Source organism: Centropristis striata, chromosome 1 (assembly GCF_030273125.1).
Source record: "Centropristis striata isolate RG_2023a ecotype Rhode Island chromosome 1, C.striata_1.0, whole genome shotgun sequence".
Classification (NCBI taxonomy): Eukaryota; Metazoa; Chordata; class Actinopteri; order Perciformes; family Serranidae; genus Centropristis; species Centropristis striata.
The window spans coordinates 26,177,329-26,195,036 of NC_081517.1; the positions used below are offsets into that span (position 1 = coordinate 26,177,329).

Here is a 17,708-nt window from a genome sequence, read left to right on the forward strand (position 1 = left end):
ACTCAGGAACAGTGTTGAGACTGAATTTGAAGGTTGAATATTCTCATAACTAAACATAGCAAACATACATGTTCAAATTACTTTCATAGATTTTTGTCCCCAAAGGAATTTGAGGCACCTAAAAGTGATTTTTGTGAGTTTGTGTATCTGTGTACAGTTGAAGCCCCCAAAATTGACATTAAAATTATTTGTCCTCAATCTCAAGGTTAAAATTTATTTGGACAAAAGTTGTTTGAAACTAAAATCTCAGGTGATTTTCATAATCAGGGTAGTCCCAGTGATACATCCTACCTGCTGGCATCTCTCTAAACCATTCAGAAAGTAGTGCTCTCAAAAGTAGGGTGTTTAAGTGTGCGCCCCCAAAGAGGGCTTAAGTAAGTAGGTGTGTGTGTGTGTGTGTGTGTGTGTGTGTGTGTGTGTGTGTGTGTGTGTGTGTGTGTGTGTGTGTGTGTGTGTGTGTGTCTGTGTCTGTGTGTCTGTGTGTCTGTGTCTGTGTGCGTGTTCCTTGAAACAGCCAGGTGAAGATAAGCTGTGCAGCAATGCGTCATAGGGTATACATACAGTGAACTATACATAAACATGTTTTCTCTGTCGTTTCTATTGTTGAAAATCTAGCAGCAGAACCGCATTACAGCAATATTTACACCATTAAATGAAGCCTGTGATGCTTACACGTGGGAGCAAAGCTGGAGCGATCCACAGAGGCACTGTTTTTGCTATCATGAGTATGCAGTATACAAAAATTGGCTTTATTAGGTGGCCGGGTCGCGGGAGCAGCACACAAAGCAGCATATTCCAGACGTCCCTGTCAGCAGCGTTCTCCGACTCTTCCTGTGAGACCCCGAGGTGTTCTCAGGCCAGGTGACATATATAATCCCTCCAGCGTGTTCTTGATCTTCCCAGGGCCTCTTACCAGTTGGGTGCACAGAACACCTCCATCGGGAGGCGTCCTGATCAGATGCCCGAACCATCTCAACTGGCCCCTTTCGATGCTAAGGAACAGTCGTTCTACCTCGAGTCCTATAGACAATTAATTTACTGAATAACCAGAAAACATGCATCATCATGCATAACATTATCTAGATATAAAATGACCTATACGTCATTAAACATTAAACAATCTTTAAAGAACAAACATTGTTTTAAAATGATTTAATGTTTATAATAAGGAGTTGTAATCATACTTTTATACATTTTAGGACAATTTAGAAAAACTTCCAAATACAACACACACACACACACACACACACAGCTTAAATGATGTATTCAAATCATGAAAACTTTTTTTTTTTTTTTAGCATTATGGCTGGCAGGTTGGCTCAGTTGGTAGAGCGTTCGCCCAGTGATCGGAGGGTCGGTGGTTTGATCCCTGACCATGGCAGCCTACATGTCGAAGTCAGTAGTCGCGCAGTCTGTAGTGTAAATCGCGTCGAGTGGTCACAAAGCGACTAGAAAAGCGATATATAAGTGCAGGTCCATTTACCATTTACCAGGTGTGGTTGTTAACTGTGTTTAGTTCACGTGGTTGCAGTGTGTTACTGGTTTCCCTCAGCAGAGTTAGCATTTATCTAGACAAACTCTTTATTTACACACTGTATCCTTGACATGCATATTTGGCACATTTCTTTTCACTTCTTGCCTGAACATGTGCTACACTTTTTTCACTGCCCTGATGCACCAGCAGAAGACTCTCAACACTTTGAGAGCATGGGAAACACCGTCCTTACACAGCTGGTCTGAACTGATATCAGGAGGAAATACAGACTCAGATTTCACAGAACAATGCAGCATTTTGCGTGAAGGTTAATTTTGGCAGGTTTTCAGCTCCAGTGCAGTTCATCAGATGGGTTTGATTTGGCGTCTGTTGGCACAGTGTTGTTACAGTTTCTCTTCCAGGAGCCTAAACAGAAACTTATCATTGAAGCTATCAGGTGATGACAGTCAGTGATGTGTACTGAAGCTCTTTATTACCCTAAAGCTCTTGGCCAAAAACCTTTGGCATCAACTGCTCACATAAATTGGAAGTTTGGTGCCAAAGTGAGATAATAACATTCTTTAACAAGACGGTTCAAAGTTAAATAATAACTTCACTAAGAGAGACGGTTAGTAATTCACATACCAGCACTGTTTCTTAGCTAAGCTAGGAAAGAAAGCACCTATATCCTACATATTTTACACCTATTAATGTTGTAAAAATATATAAATTACAACTGAATTATCTGTAGTTGACTCTTCAACAAATCTCTACATCACACACGTGTGTACAATCTTTCTTATCAGTAAGTCTAAAATAATCTGTCACATAGTAAGAGATCCACTTGTAAATGCACATAGCAGGTGGAGGCTGAGGTGAAGCATAATACTGTGAAAGACAAACAGCTCAACGCATGACTTTGTTGACAGATGGTTGATGTCTTGCTGGCTGCCTCCGTTGTTTGTTTTTCTTCTTCGTGTATGACTTGTGAATTGAGTTTCTCTGGTGGATCAGCTTCTTCTCCAACGGCCGAGTTCAAATTGTGGTCTTTGTTTTGTACAACTTAGCTTAATGTTCTGCTTTGTTGGATAAATGGGTAGAAAAAGATCCCTGTCCTTACCATCCTGGGGTTCACTGAGATTTGATGATTTTTTTTATTATTTTGAACTCCGTAATCACATAGTTTTATTTTCCATCCTAGCACTCAGTTTTCAAACAAAGTCAATTGGCTGCTGCTTTAGGGCCAAAAGGCAATCCATACGTAGCCACAGAGTCTATAAGTGAAGTCAATGTGGAAGAGCCTTATACCAGCATTTTTTCTAATGGCCAGCAGGGGGCAACTCCACTGGTTGCAAAAAGAAGTCAGCTTGTATAGAAGTCTGTGAAAATAACCCTACTTCTCACTCCAGTTGTATCATATTGTGACAGTATGAATGTAATGTTTACAGGCTTTTGTCACCCCAATAAGTGATTTTAGTGTAATTAGAAACTAAAGTGGGTTGTTTTAATATTTCATTCAAAGAGTTTTTTTCTGATGATGGTTTATTGAAATAACCATAAATCTGATCATGTTAAATGTGATTCTTTATCCATGTTGATGCATTGAAATATCAGTATGAAACCAACGAATCTTAATAACATTTTCATCAGTCAAACTTCTGATTAATTTTCAGCTCATTGTTTATCTGTCAGCTATTATCTGAAAAATACTGTATGAGCTGATATTTCATAATTTCATTTATGTAGTTATACCATGGCATGATATCATGATAGCGTGACCAAGAACAATGAAGAAACTGTGCTTTGAGTGGTTGCGGTTGGTTTTTTAAATGCAGTGAAGAAAAGCTACGTGTGAGTTGGTTAGCAGCTTCAGCTTTCATGAGAATCAATCAACAGAAACAAATAACAGAAAAATGGAAGTGGGGGAAAGAAGCCAGGCTTATAATGGAGTTTTGCTTGAGGCGACACACAGAATCACAAACAGCTGTGGTGTGGTTTACCCTGACCTTTGACCTGGGATCATTACACTGTGGCAATGTCATTTAAAAGTTGTAGTTTTGACAACATCCTCTGACTTTTTCAAGGCATTTCAGTTCACTGCAGAGCCAGATAGCATTGGTCGTGAGGGGCGGCAGGAGCAGATATAAAGGCCATGCAGTTTTGGCTGCAGCAGGTTGTGTGGCTGTAGTTACACTGCTGTCAGCCAGACCCATAAACACTGACCTTCGGTACAGTCGCCTGAGGGGTGGCGGGGTCGGCGGGGCTGTGAATGAGGGACATAAAGACAGAGAAAGAGTCATAGAGGATTGTGGAATGTGTGAGAGAGACCAGAAAGTGAATGGATCAAAGAAAAAAGAGGAATGAAAAAAAGATGACTAGACAGAGAGGTAGAGAGAGAGAGAAAGAGAGAGAGGGCGAGGGAGGAGGAGGAGGTGTGATTAGTGCGTGTGAGCCTGAGCTCTGATTGGTCTAGCAGCCTGTATGTGTGTGTTTGCCTGAATGTGTGTGCTTCTAGCCAGTGGGCGGGGGATTAAGCCTGCGTCACGTGGTCCCTTTAGCTCCTTTTCCACACAAACACACACCCTCATTCGCAGAGGACACATACACACACACACACACACATATATCCTCTCACATACACACTCACAGCTGTTGAGACTTCTCTGATGAACGCCGGGGCAGCCGACGAGCGGAGAGCACAGGAATCTGGGAGAATCTGCTGTCTGCAGGCAGCTCGGCCAAACAGCATCTATATGGACAATCTGGACAGACAAGTGGACCGACCGGTTTTCTGAACGCAGCCTGGCTCTCACTTTCTGTCGTTCATATCCCGCTCTTTCTCTCTCGTCGTTCCCCAGCTTCTCTTTGGGACTCAGTGTTGGAATTTGAGCGCAGGAGAGAAAAATAGAGACATGTGTTTTGCCCCAGCTGCCTACTACTACTGCCTGTTCTCTCCCATTCACTGACCAAGGAGGAAATACAAGGTTGGTTGGGCTTGGCTTATTTGTTTATGCTCTGGTTTCTTGTGTCACTACACCTGGTTGGACAATTGGATTTAGCTTGGGATATATTTGGTTGGAGTTGTATCTTTTAAAGATCCAATCTCATTCATTGTCTTCTGTTTTTGTGTTCCCACACGCTGCCAAAGCTTGACCCCCACTCTCATCCCTAAAACTGATTTGTAGTTTTTCGGGGAATTCCATGTGAAGGCTCGGGCACACACACACAGGCAGAGACACACTCCTGCACTATAAACACGCTTGGCAGTAACAGTACAGTGAGTGTGTGAGCTCCAGAGAAGATTAGCTGTAGCCATTATCTCTAATGTGTACAACAACAGAGGCTCTATGTCAAGGTGGACACCGTCAAGTGTTTAAGGGTCACAGCAGGAACAAAGATCAGCATTCAGCACACGTTTCCTCAAAATATGAATCAATCATTTAGAGGGAATTCCCGTGAAAAGAATCAAAATGCTTCGTGTGTTCGTGTGTTTCAATCTGCACAGTGAAGTTGCACAACAAACCAGCGTAAAAAGAATCAAAATACGTTTTTTTGTGTGTTGCAATCTGCAAAGAAAGGGTTGCACAAGAAACCAACGCCCCCAAACTACAACCAGCCGCTGCCATGTGTTGTATTTGCAGACAAAAGCTGCTGGCACGTCGTTGGCCTCAGAAGAAGATATTTCACTGTGTCATAGTAAAGCTGCTGGAGGATCTACATTATAAGCTGCTGAGCATTTAGCTCACACACACCGTCCAGACTCACTGCTGGACCTGTCATGCAGGCATGTTTAGACACACCTACTGCTCAGTTTGTGTGCGTGCATGAGTTGCCTCTACTCCGGGTCACTTGTGTGCAGATTTGATTGTGCGTGCCTCTGCTCACTCTGCCATTTACAGTGTGTGTGGATATTATTAGCCAACATACAGATTCTTTCCTGGTATTGTTGCCGTTGGGGTCGTAACACAACCCAAAAGGCTGTTTGTCTATTTTTAGTGGTGGCGGCTTGTAGCCACACTTTGAAGCTCCCCCCAAGGCAAGATGGAGATATGAGGGGTGTGTGTGTGTGTGAGTGGGTGGATGGGTGTGTGGTGTTGTTGTTGGACGTCGTAACCAATGTTTGTGTGTACTGACGGTAATATTAGTCAACATTATTGTGACTTTGTTTGTTTCAGCCATGGAGTGCATAGTTTTTAAGGACAGCAAATAAAAGGAGGAGAGGTAAAGTCAGAATAGAGAGTGATGGACAGATGTATATAACCAGAGAGACGGGACCAGACGGAGAGATGGAAGAGCAGATACACGAGTTAGACGTAGGTTTTCAGATTAGCCGGCTGTCATCAGATGAAGATGGAGAGTTATGTGTTGTCTGAGCTGCTGGCTCTGCTCCAGCTCCAAATGTCAGAGGACGACTGAGGCATTATGGGTGAGCACTTTGTCTCAGAGATGAAGATAAAGGAAGGAATTAATTCTATCAAATCTGAGGTTTCCCAGGACAGAGACATTTCTAATTGGCAATTGAGCTGTCCTCGACTATAGAGATTCTTAGTCGAGTTTCTCCACAAAGAATACTCTTGCTTTTACCAGAGATGCTCTTATAAGTTTATTGGAAATTAATCATTCAGCATGAAAAGAGCATTAAAAATGACAACTTTACTTTTTTGATTATCGTCAATTTTAAGCAAATCTTTATTGGTTTTGGCCTGTCAAATGTGAAAGGTTATGCTTTCTGAATCTGTGTTGGCTTTGGACAGCTGGTCAGACAAAATAAGACATTTAAAGTTCTAACCTTACTGAGTTCCATAGCCATTTTATCCACACTACTGATGATTATTTAATTACAAATTTTATTGTGTAAATATTGTGTGCAAACACAATAGACAAACGTACAATCTTGTCACTATATCAGTATTGTTGGTGCTTTATTCTTTGCTAATTTGTCACATTTTTTAAACCCAAATCGTTCATTGGTTTAATTGCCAGACAGATGGAAAAAGAAAATAATCGTAGCCCTAGTAGAATATAGTTTCATGTAAACTCGTATAACTTCCTGCCAGTTGTGTTTGAAACACAGAAGAAACCTGCAGAGTGTTTGATAAATCTTTCTCATGAGAGTGTTTGATAAATCTCCCTCATGCAGTAAGAGTGTATTGTTCAGGCTGAGGTCGGGATAGATGGTGTCCACACCTAGTTACCAGAAACATGCAAAAACCATTGCAAGGCTTGTTGCAGTGATTGGTTTTATAGCACTATTAAAGCAGTTGTTTAGAGATGAGAAAGTTTTCATGGACGACTTCCCCAGTGATAAAGACAGCTCATGTCTGCAAAGCTGCAGGAGGGAGGAAGGGGGAGGGGAGGTCACTAAAGGTCAGGGGGTGAGAGGTTGCGGTCACCTTGCCTCAGGCAGCGGTCGCAGTCTAGCGCCCTTCAGTAAACACAGTCTGCCTAGTCTATCTGCCTCCCATTAATGGAGTTTAAATCAATTACAATACACCACTGTCCTCCAATGCCATAACTGTAAAGGGCAATTGTGTCTCAAATTTCCAGTCGGTCACTGAACTCAATCTAAACTTGAGGCATTGTTGTGAAAGTTCAATGTGTCTCATTCGAGAAGTGTTTAAATGAATCACAAGAGAGCATCTGCCCTCGAGCATGAAATTTGAATTATAAACATTGATGCTGTAATGTGAGAGATCAGATTTCATTCTTACTGAGATTAATTGCACACACACACACACACACACACACACACACACACACACACACACACACACACACACACACACAACCACTCCCACCCCTCACCCTCCTAAACCTCCCAACCGTCGATCTCTCTGGATGTGGCCAGACCGAGAGGGTTCGGGACGGGGACAATGATCTATTGAGAGCGGCAGAGGGAGGGAGGGTGGAAACTCATGCTGGGGACTGCTGGAGTTGTGTGTCTTGTGACAGGGCAGGGACAGGATAGTGTACTGGTGTATGTGTGTGAGTGAAGCTAGAGGTGAGGCAGGGTTTAGAGCTTGGAGGGGGGTGTGTAACTTTATTTTGGTGAGGCTTCAGCTGTTGCATTCGGCCGCGCAGAATTCCACTCATTCAGCAAATTTCAGGCATGTGCTTCTACTGTCAATCAAAACTTTGCGGCTGGTTGTGTAAACTTCATTTAATTTACCTTTGGGCATCTTTGAACAAGTGCACCAGAAGTACTAGAAGTGAAGGAATTCAAGTTGATGACGTACAAACATTGCACAAGTCTTTCTACTTTTAATTAACCATTATGCCTCCTCCCATCACCAACCCATCATTTTGGGGTTTTATGCTAGCCTGTCCTGTGCTCTCAGTAAGCAGAACAGTGCAGGCGCGCAGGAGGATGAATTCAATATCAGGTTACATAACTCTGCACTGCCCAGCTGCCTTCAATTACAGAGGATTTTGGGGGCGGCTTTTATTCCCTTCCATAGTATAAATCACAGCTTCAGTAGTGGGATCAGGTAGAAAGCGAAAGACTTCCTGTGCTCCTATGGATTCTGTAGTTTACTGATGACATAGAAATCTTGGGAAACCATTGTAAGAGTTGTAAGCTTCTGTTTTACTTTTATTTTTTTGTATGTCTGTGACTTCTCCAAAACATGAAGATCATCTGCATAGAAGGAATGTGACATTGATACCAGTTAGGGCTGGGCGATATGTTAATATTTCCCAACCAGTCGTCATCCTTAAGTCAGCAACCAGTGATTGCAAATAAATTTGTGTAGGTGTGTCCTGGCGAGTTTGCTACATTCACAAGCTCTCCTCGCTTTATAACTAGTCTAATACATAAACAAAATATACCTCCAAAATGTCAAGTTAGTACATATTTCCTCTCAACTATTTTCCCATTAAACAGCAAAATGCAACCATACATTTCTGAATTCAAGTTAATATTCGGGTTGTTAACCTTGTTATTATTTATTTTAGATTCATCTCAGAACACAACACATTTGAATTTGACACAAACAAAATAAAACTCACCAAATGTGTTTTGCTTAGTCTTTTCACTGTTCAAACAAAGCCGGTTTGGTCGTAATAAACCATTCATTGACAGAGTGAGAGGAAAAATATGCTGAGTTTTTGCCTGCTGTCTCTTTCTGCCGTTGCTAGCCTCTGTGCTACTGTGTTAGTTCGCTAAATGAGAGTCTGTCACTGAGTAGTCTTGATTAGACACCAGTTCTTTGTAGCACCGTGCGAACTGCCCGCCAAGCAGAAGATTACCCAGGATTCAACTGTTCGGCATGTTCCAGCTGCACCACGGCCCCTGGAGCTGATCATAATTGCTCTTCAGAGGCAGACCATTTAATTCCAAAATAAAATGCCTAAAGTACAACAACTTGCAATTTACTCAGCCGATTGCTGATATCCGATATATTCGTCCAACCGCCCAACCATAATACCAGTTCAAATGACCAAAGGGGGGAATTTAGGTTGGAAGTTCAAGTGACAAGCACATTCAGCTACCTCTGAAGTGCCCTTGAGCAAGACTTTAACACTCGACTACTTTGTGTCCAATAGTAGAGGAAGAAGCAGTAGTTATATTTAGGTAAATCTAAGGTCTGAGTAATGGATTATTGCAATAACTACGTTCTCATACACGTTAGGTCATTGGTAATCCTTGGAAAGGAAGTGTTGAATGTTGTTGCTGGCCTTCTTGCATATTTAAATTGGTACAGTAGCAACACTGTAAATGTCAAGTCTTCACACAGTGGTTTTGTTCCATCGGAACAAGTGAAGACGTGTGGTCATGAGAGAAAACCCCCCTTAAAAACAAGTTCATCCTCTTGGAAGGATTTTCTTAAACACATTGTTTGTTTGGTCTGAGTCCGACTCGACTATACACTGAGCTGTGTGTCACTCCACTAATCTCAACCATCTTTTTAAGTGGCATGACCTGAAGGAGTAGCTTAGCAACATGCGCAGACCAAACCAAGTCCCCAACCCCCCTGTTTCCCATCATACAGAGTTAAGAGAGAAGGCTAAAAGGGGAGAACGAATCTCTTCTGGCAGAGTAACCCCTAAATTTTGATCCTCCTGCTGTCAGATGACCACTGGGCTTTTGAAGGCGGAAAGCAGCGGGATTCCTTTCTTGAACTCTTTCTTGCTCTCTCTCTCATTCCTCTGCTCTTCAAGCCAAGACACCATCTGTTAGAGCTCCAATAAGCCCCGCCTCTCCCTAATACACCACCAGCTTAACAGCAGCCGAGTTGCAAGGGAACCTGGATAATGCAGTTTGATGTGTGTTGTCTGTCTCATCTTTTCATTTCACCATGGACATTATGCATCTCATGTGTTAATTTACAAGAAATCCCCCAAATAATTGGTTGGAAATCAGGCCTTTCGAATTAAAGACTGAGTCAATCTTGGTGTCTTCACTTGGTCTTGGATAGATGGGGCTACTGCTGCTATTAAATCAAAAGAAAATCTGTATTTCCTAGATTGTGTTTTATTTTCGTATTTCCTCGAAAATACCTTGCATCACAAAGCCAACTCTTTCACACACACATAACAAATGTTGCCATATTTCAAATGTATTTCCCTTTACCTTTATTGGCTGTGACCTTTGGCAGGACAACAAGGCATTGAGAGTCACACTTGTTGATTTATAACAATTCTTGTATCCGGCATAATGTTTGTTGTCATGCCAGCTGACCTGAGAATGAACGGTGGGAGTACACCAGCTCACCAGTCAAGGCCTGGATGTTCAAACAGAACTGCTCCTGTCCTCCTCGTACACTTTGTTGAGAGTGACCTCAGAAATGCCTACGTGCAGTTGTGACACGATGTGTGTATGGAACAAAACTCTGCTGTCAGGATGGAGCTTGTTATTTGTGTCCAAAAAGAGCAATACCTCTCTTTGGCCCACCAATAACAGGACTGTTCTTGTCCTGTGTGACGAACACACGTGTCATTGTTGATGATAGGGTTTTGTCACTGATTGGATTGGCATACGTCAGATGTTGAATGTAATATAGTACTATTTTGCTTACTCTTTTTAGTTCTACTCATGTCAGAAAGTAGATTCTGTTCTGCTATGAAACCAACAGATTTCATATGTTTTTTTATTGCAAATAGGAAACTTTTTCCACTTGCCAAATGGCGTGATTTGTGTTCTAACATTTCTGTCTCTCTCTTCTCTTCTTCTCAGGTGAGAGTCAGAGCGGCGGCCACAGAGCGAGCGAGTGAGGTGAAGCAGGCATGAGTGCGGACAGCCATCAGGGGGTGGTGACCACCCCTCCTCCACCCGGTGGAGGGACTAAGGAACGCTACTTCGACCGGGTCAACGTCAACGATCCGGAGTATATCAGGGCCAGGAACTTGTCACCTGACCTCCGACAGGACTTCAATGTGTTGGAGCAGAAGAAACGTGTCACGCAAATACTACAGAGCCCCGTAAGTCATTTCACTGAAGTCAAAACTAGGGTAATGCATGCAATTACTTACTGGGAGGGGAGAGATGGTAACCTGCAGAAATATTGGCCCTGACACAATAAGCTGTTTTATGCAAGGAATGTAATCGAAGGAGGGAAAACTACACATTTGTTAGTTTATCTATTTCCAAAGAACAGGGCAGTTGAGTTATTAAGATCACTTAAAACCTAATGGAGAACTTGATGCAAGCCAAGAACTCTTCACCTCACTGACTCATGCTTTGGGTAATCAGTTCCCATTTTCTCTTTCTGTCAGTTATTATTCCCCAATCAGGTGATTTCTAAAGAAGTTGCAGCATGTGTGCTTGCATGTCCATGATTGTGTTGATGTTGTGACACTGGCCACAGAATCACAGCAGTCAGCGGCCTGCTAAAACCCTAATATAACCACCGGCCACCACACCCTCGCTCAGGCTTACTCTCGGAGCTCTCCAAGTGCCCTCCAGTCCGGCGGCTCTCATGTTGGGTCAGGTTTTGCTGAGGTCAACAACTCTGTGAGCACAGGGCGTATTTCAGCCAGCACGCATCATGTTGTGGTTTGATTTTCTTTCCCTGGAGTCTGGATTTATGAGAATTACTGTTGCACTTGTAGCAAGACTGAAGTGCTGGAGGTGTAGTTAGAGGTTTGAACCCATTTTGGGCAATGCGTACTTGCTATTAAGGCACAAAGAGACAAATATTGGGGTATTGTATTTTTCCTATAGGTTTTGCAGTTAGTTGCAGCCTCTGCAAAGATCAGAGTGCACTGTGTGTTGTGTGATTATAACGGGCGTGATTAACACAGGCCTACAGCAACACTTGAACACACTTACATTTATTAACTATTTGCTGTGCCTCACTGTGGATCAGATTGTTTCCTTTTTGGCCCTTGATGCATCGCTGCCAGGAACTCAGCATCTAATTCTCCATATACAAAGTCAAGCTCAGTGTCTTGCTGTTTGTATTGTGCCCTTTGAACAGTTGCGTCACCTTGTGTAAAGATTTTACAACAAGCCGCCAGCCTTTTACAGTATTAGGAATATTTACTCTGCACTATTGACTCAAGGCTGGTCCCTGACTGAAGGGCTCGTCACTGTTAACAATGGGATCTTACATCAGGAGAGACAAGGTGTGTGTCTGTGTGTCTGTGTGCATTTGTACTTTGAATTACTTTGAAGAGACAAATACACTTTGAAGGTTTTAGAGTCAGCAGGGACAGATTTATGGTGAAGTTAAAGTTATCTAAAGGATAAGGTTAGACGTTGCATAGGCAGTGAATGTCATGAGTGAATGTCCCGCACAAGTGGAGAAACACAAGCCTGCAAGTGTGTGTGTGTGTGTGTGTGTGTGTGATTGATATTGGGTAGTGGCTGCCGTGGTTTGGCCTGTTTCTTTTCAAGCTTTAAATGTGATCCGCATTCTGCACATGCCCAGTGTGGTTTTCTTGGCACGCTGCATTTTGTGCCAGATGTCTGGAAGGGCAGGAGCATGGTGCTGCTGATGCAGGTTTCCACTTGATACTCAGTGTATGTCTGTGTCACATCGTCTGTGTACGTGATTGAGGACCACAAGTGCAGTTAGGGGCGAGCAAATGAATGAGTGCATGGAAGGGCCCCGCTCTAAGCAGCCACAGGGGCACTGTCTGGCTGTCATTGAGCCTGTCTGTGGCCGAGCATCACTGGTGTTTTTTTGCAGCGTGTCTGGCACAGCTGACTCCAGTCCGTCCTTATCTGCAGAGATTGAATGTTGAATTAAAGGCAGAGGAAGTCAGTGACAAAGAGCTGTCTCACCACAGACTGACAACACCACACAAAACAGTGCCGGCCACAGTGATCTGTCAAAAATATTCTTAAAGTACTACAAGTTTTAAACACTTGAACACCATCTTCATTTTAAAGATGAGGTAAACATCTTGAATGTTCACATTAAACTCTTAAATATGTGTTTTCATCTTACCTGTTAGCAGTTAATTGTAGGTGCTATAGATCAATCCAGCGACCACTTTATATGCTCAGCCATCTAGCAGCTCCTCCATCGTGTCTTCTGCCTGCTGACAACCACAGCAGAATGGATAGTAGTTGGATAGAGGACACATTTTGTCAGCTATTTTTTTTTTATTACTTTATTGCAGGTTATGATATTACAAATATTAGCAGCTTCATCACATATTCAATTCATCCTGCCACATTTATGCATTTTTACAAGAGGCAGTGCCAAAAGAATAAATAAATAAGTAAATAAATAAATATACATGTTTAATTGTTTGCTTATTCAATTATTACCATTTTGTCAGCTAATTGATGACAAATGTTAGCATTAAGTATATACATTTTTGACTGCAAAGTGACAGTTGGGTTTTCCAATGGATAATATAAATATCACTCCTACAAAACACAGGACTGATGGTGTTAAATGAGTTACCTTCACCTGAATACGTTTGTGGTTGCTTGTACTAACTTGGTTGGCGTAGATAATAGACAGATGAGTAATGATTGCAGCAATATTAAAGGCTGTTACGAGGACACCTATGTTCTGTTCATGTTGTTCATGTCAACTGTGATTTTCAACAGCTGCCATCTACACACTACAGACACATTCATCTGAGAGTCACCTGTTACAAGGCAACCTGCCGAAACACCAGACAACATTGTACATGTTCTGTTTGTGATGCTGACTATGTTTATGTTAGTTAGAGAACCTAATGTTAGTAGCCTAACATGGTGAAACAACTCCTAGACACCATCGTCAGAAATGATGTTTCACATACAGCAAAGGTAGAAGTAGTACATTATACACTTCTTAGCACAGGTTGCATTCATTCGTTGGGTATTGTAGGGAGATGCCACCACTGTAATGGCAACTTGTTTACTTCTGATTTCTCCCAGGATTCGTCTATACAAGAAAGAAAATAGCTCCTGTTGTACAATAAAGACAAAGCAAGTTTGGGCAAACAGTTTTCTCCCACACATTACTGGAATACTCTCCCTATTGAATTATGAAAGGTCAATAATAACCTAACCCGTAACCATAAACTTGAATGAAGATGAATTGAAGCAAACCAAACAATGCAATCATACCTAATCATACTGCCTCATATCTAGCACTGCTTTTATATACTCTCAGTTTTTCTAATGTATTTATGCATTTTATTGTATTACATTACATTATATTGTACTGTACCATATTGATTTGTAATGTAGTGCCTGCTGAAGCCTTGTGTTAACGTCCACCTATTTATAATAACCCAAATGACCTATAACAAAAAAAGTAAATACCATTTCAAAGCCATTTACCACTGATCACACTGTGTCTGTGTGAGCATGTGTGTTACACTCGTAGTGTTATATATATATATTATTGCTGTTTGATGTGGGTGTGAACGTGAGCCAACCAGCTCTTAGCCACAGTAACAGGTGGCTCCCTGTTGGCCACAGAATGTTTTTCAGCTCTTACATCAGGACAGTTGGTTTACTCATATTCAACAACAATAACAAGTGTGTGTCACCAGCTGGACATGGACACGTGTCCCCTCTCTCTCTCTCTCTCTCTCTCTCTCTCTCTCTCTCTCTCTCTCTCTCTCTCTCTCTCTCTCTCTCTCTCTCTCTCTCTCTCTCTCTCTCTCTCTCTCTCTCTCTCCTATCTTCTCCATTTCCTTCTCTGTCTTTCTCAGTCTGCTCTCTCTCATATTCAGCTACAACAACAACAAGAATGTCAACAGCTGGGTGTCCACACATGGTGCCTCTCTCTCTCTCTCTCTCTCTCTCTCTCTCTCTCTGTCTCTCTGTCTGTCTGTCTGTCTCTCTCTCTCTCTCTCTCTCTCTCTCTCTCCCTCTCCTCCCTCCTTCTCTATTTGTTTTGATTCCAGTGTTATGGGACTAGTGGCGGCTGCAGATTACATGTTTCTAGCTCTCAGATGGCAGGTTGTATTTAAAGTTGGACCAATATAGACCAGGCGGGACAGAATCAACTCAGCTGACTTCATCCTCCCGCCTCATTCATTCAGCACTGTTTACCTTTAGAAGCCAAAGACTGCAGCTGAACCTTGAACTCTTTTTGTCCCTGATTGGCTTTCTGCAACAACACCAGGCATAGAAAGGCAAACTAAAACAACACAAGGGGAAGGATGAATGAAGCTAATGTAACACATTTAATAAATACATATTCTACATAGCCCCTAGATGCATTTATAGAAGTGACGTGGTCATAAACATTAGTCCCATTTTAGAGCTAGAAATAACAATTGGCCAATAGTCGATGCCGGTATTTGTCTTTGTTTCTTTTCTTCTTCTTTTTTGTTATTTGTTACCCATTTGTGACAGAGAAACAAAGACATCTTCATTTTTTTAAAGGACTGTTTTGTCCAAGTTCAACCACACATAACTAATACAACATGTAGCCAGTGCAAAACCGATACAACATAGATACTCATCAGCCACCATTATTGAAAATCATCTTATTTGCTGATAGGCCAATAGCAGTTAACAAGGTCAATATCAGTTGATATTTCAGTGCATTCTTATTTCTATAGACATTACTGAAACAAAATCCTCAAGATTTTGGAGGCAGTTTACACTGTGTTCCAAATTATTATGCAACTGAGTTTTTTCTCCGATTTTCCTAAATAGTCGATGCAAATGACAGTCAGCATAATTTAAGTCATCAACCATTAGTTTAATGAATTGTAATGTGATTGGACAAACCTCTTAATGATAACAGTATTTTTTTTTAAATAAAAAACTTAAAATGCACTGTTCCACATTATTACGCACGACAGAGTTTTATAACATTTTATAGGTTTTTAAGAACTGAAAATGCTCATTTTTGGATTTTCCAGCATTCGGAGGTCATATTTACTGAAATCAAAAGCTATTTCAATCAAAATCATCTTAACAAGTCAAGTTACATTTTAACATAGGACCCCTTATTTGATAGCAGCTTCACAATTCTTGCATCCATTGACCTTGTGAGTGTTTGGAGAGTTTGTGCTTGAATTTCTTTGCAGGATGTCAGAATAGCCTCCCAGAGCTGCTGTTTGGATGTGAACTGCCTCCCACCCTCATAGATCTTTCGCTTGAGGATGCTCCAAAGGTTCTCAATAGGGTTGAGATCAGGGGAGGATGGGGGCCACACCATGAGTTTCTCTCATTTTATGCCCATAGCAGCCAATGATGCAGAGGTAGTATGACAGCATGAGATGCAGCATGAGATGGTGCATTGTCATGCAGGAAGATGATTTTGTTACGGAAAACACGGTTCTTCTTTTTGTACCATGGGAGAAAGTGGTCAGTCAGAAACTCCACATACTTTTCAGAGGTCATTTTCACACCTTCAGGGACCCTAAAGGGGCCGACCTGCTCTCTCCCCATGATTCGGCCCAAAACATGCCTCGCCACCTCCTTGCTGATGTTGCAGCCTTGTTGGGACATGGTGGCCGTCCACCAACCATCCACCACTCCATCCATCTGGACCATCCAGGGTTGCACGGCACTCATCAGTGAACAAGACTGTTTGACAATTAGTCTTCATGTATTTCTGGGGCCACTGCAGTCGTTTCTGCTTGTGAGCATTGGTTAGGGGTAGCCGAATAGAATAACTGATAGAATAACTGATAGAATAACGCATAACTGCAAGCCTCTGGAGGATGCTACACCTTGATGTTCGTGGGACTCCAGTGGCACCAGCAGCTTCAAATATCTGTTTGCTACTTTGTAATGGCACTTTAGCAGCTGTTCTCTTAATCCGATGTTTTTGTCTGGCAGAAACCTTCCTCATTGTGCCTTTATCTGCACAAACCCGTGTGTGCTCTGAATCAGCCACAAATCTCTTAACAGTAGGATGATCACGATTAAGTTTTCGTGAAATATCTAAAGTTTTCATACCTTGTCCAAGGCATTGAACTATTTCACGCTTTTCGGCAGCAGAGAGATCCTTATTCTTTCTCATATTGCTTGGAAATGGTCATCTGCTTAATAATGTGGAACGCCCTTCTTAAGTAGTTTTTCCTTAATTGGGCGCACCTCGCAAACTAATGATCACAGGTGTCTGTACTTTGATTTCAGTGATCCAAAGAGCCCTGAGACACAATACCATCCATGAGTTTAATTGAAAAACAAAAAATGTAATCTTTATGGCACTTAAATACAATTTGCGTAATAATTTGGAACGCGGTGTATGACAATTAAAACCCTTAAAGATGAAAATGTCCATATTTGTAAAAACAAATTTAATTTGCAGTATCCTTAACCCATTGACGCCAGGAAAGCATTACCACATTTCTACCATTAAAGCCGGGAGCGCTGTTGCGTCACTCTACCATTAAGGCCGGGACAGCGGATATGTCATTTTGTAGTATTTGTATTTTTTTCCACCTATTTTCGGTCTCTTGGCCAATGAAATGCATCAGAACATGATCAGAATACATGCAGGAGTGTCGCAATGCAACATCGGACTTTTCCAGAACTTATAAATCATGGCGGAAGACGACTATATCGGAGGAGCTCAGAAGTAAGTGAAGGAAGAGATCTGATGAAAACAGCGGCGATCATTTAATTGCTGATCCGGACTTTGAACCCTCGGAACCAATCGACCCGCATTTATGAATGAGGAATATGTTTTTAGACAACATATTTTCACCAAAGAACAGACAGATTTGTGGCCATCTGGAGATAATAATATTATTAATAATAATATATTAATATTAATAATAATAATAGGCTAATTGATTGTGATGATGATATAAGAAATCATGACTGTTTATGTCTTATATTACTTTATGCGTCGTTGAGTACCCTGAAAAG

General features: G+C 41.7%; 1 protein-coding gene across 6 annotated transcripts in view; it reads left to right on the top strand.

The window, feature by feature from the left end:
- add3a (adducin 3 (gamma) a) overlaps window positions 1-17,708 on the top strand; it is a 153,417-nt gene that overhangs the window by 92,563 nt on the left and 43,146 nt on the right. For 4 of the 6 annotated variants that reach the window (XM_059336289.1, XM_059336324.1, XM_059336315.1 and 1 more), the window contains exons 1-2: window positions 4,086-4,458; window positions 10,650-10,894. In XM_059336289.1, the coding sequence (XP_059192272.1) occupies window positions 10,700-10,894 (195 nt within the window). In that variant the 5' untranslated portion in view covers window positions 4,086-4,458; window positions 10,650-10,699. Of the gene's footprint in view, window positions 1-4,085; window positions 4,459-10,649; window positions 10,895-17,708 lie in introns of those variants that run through there. The other 2 variants (XM_059336296.1, XM_059336305.1) reach the window with 1 other exon arrangement.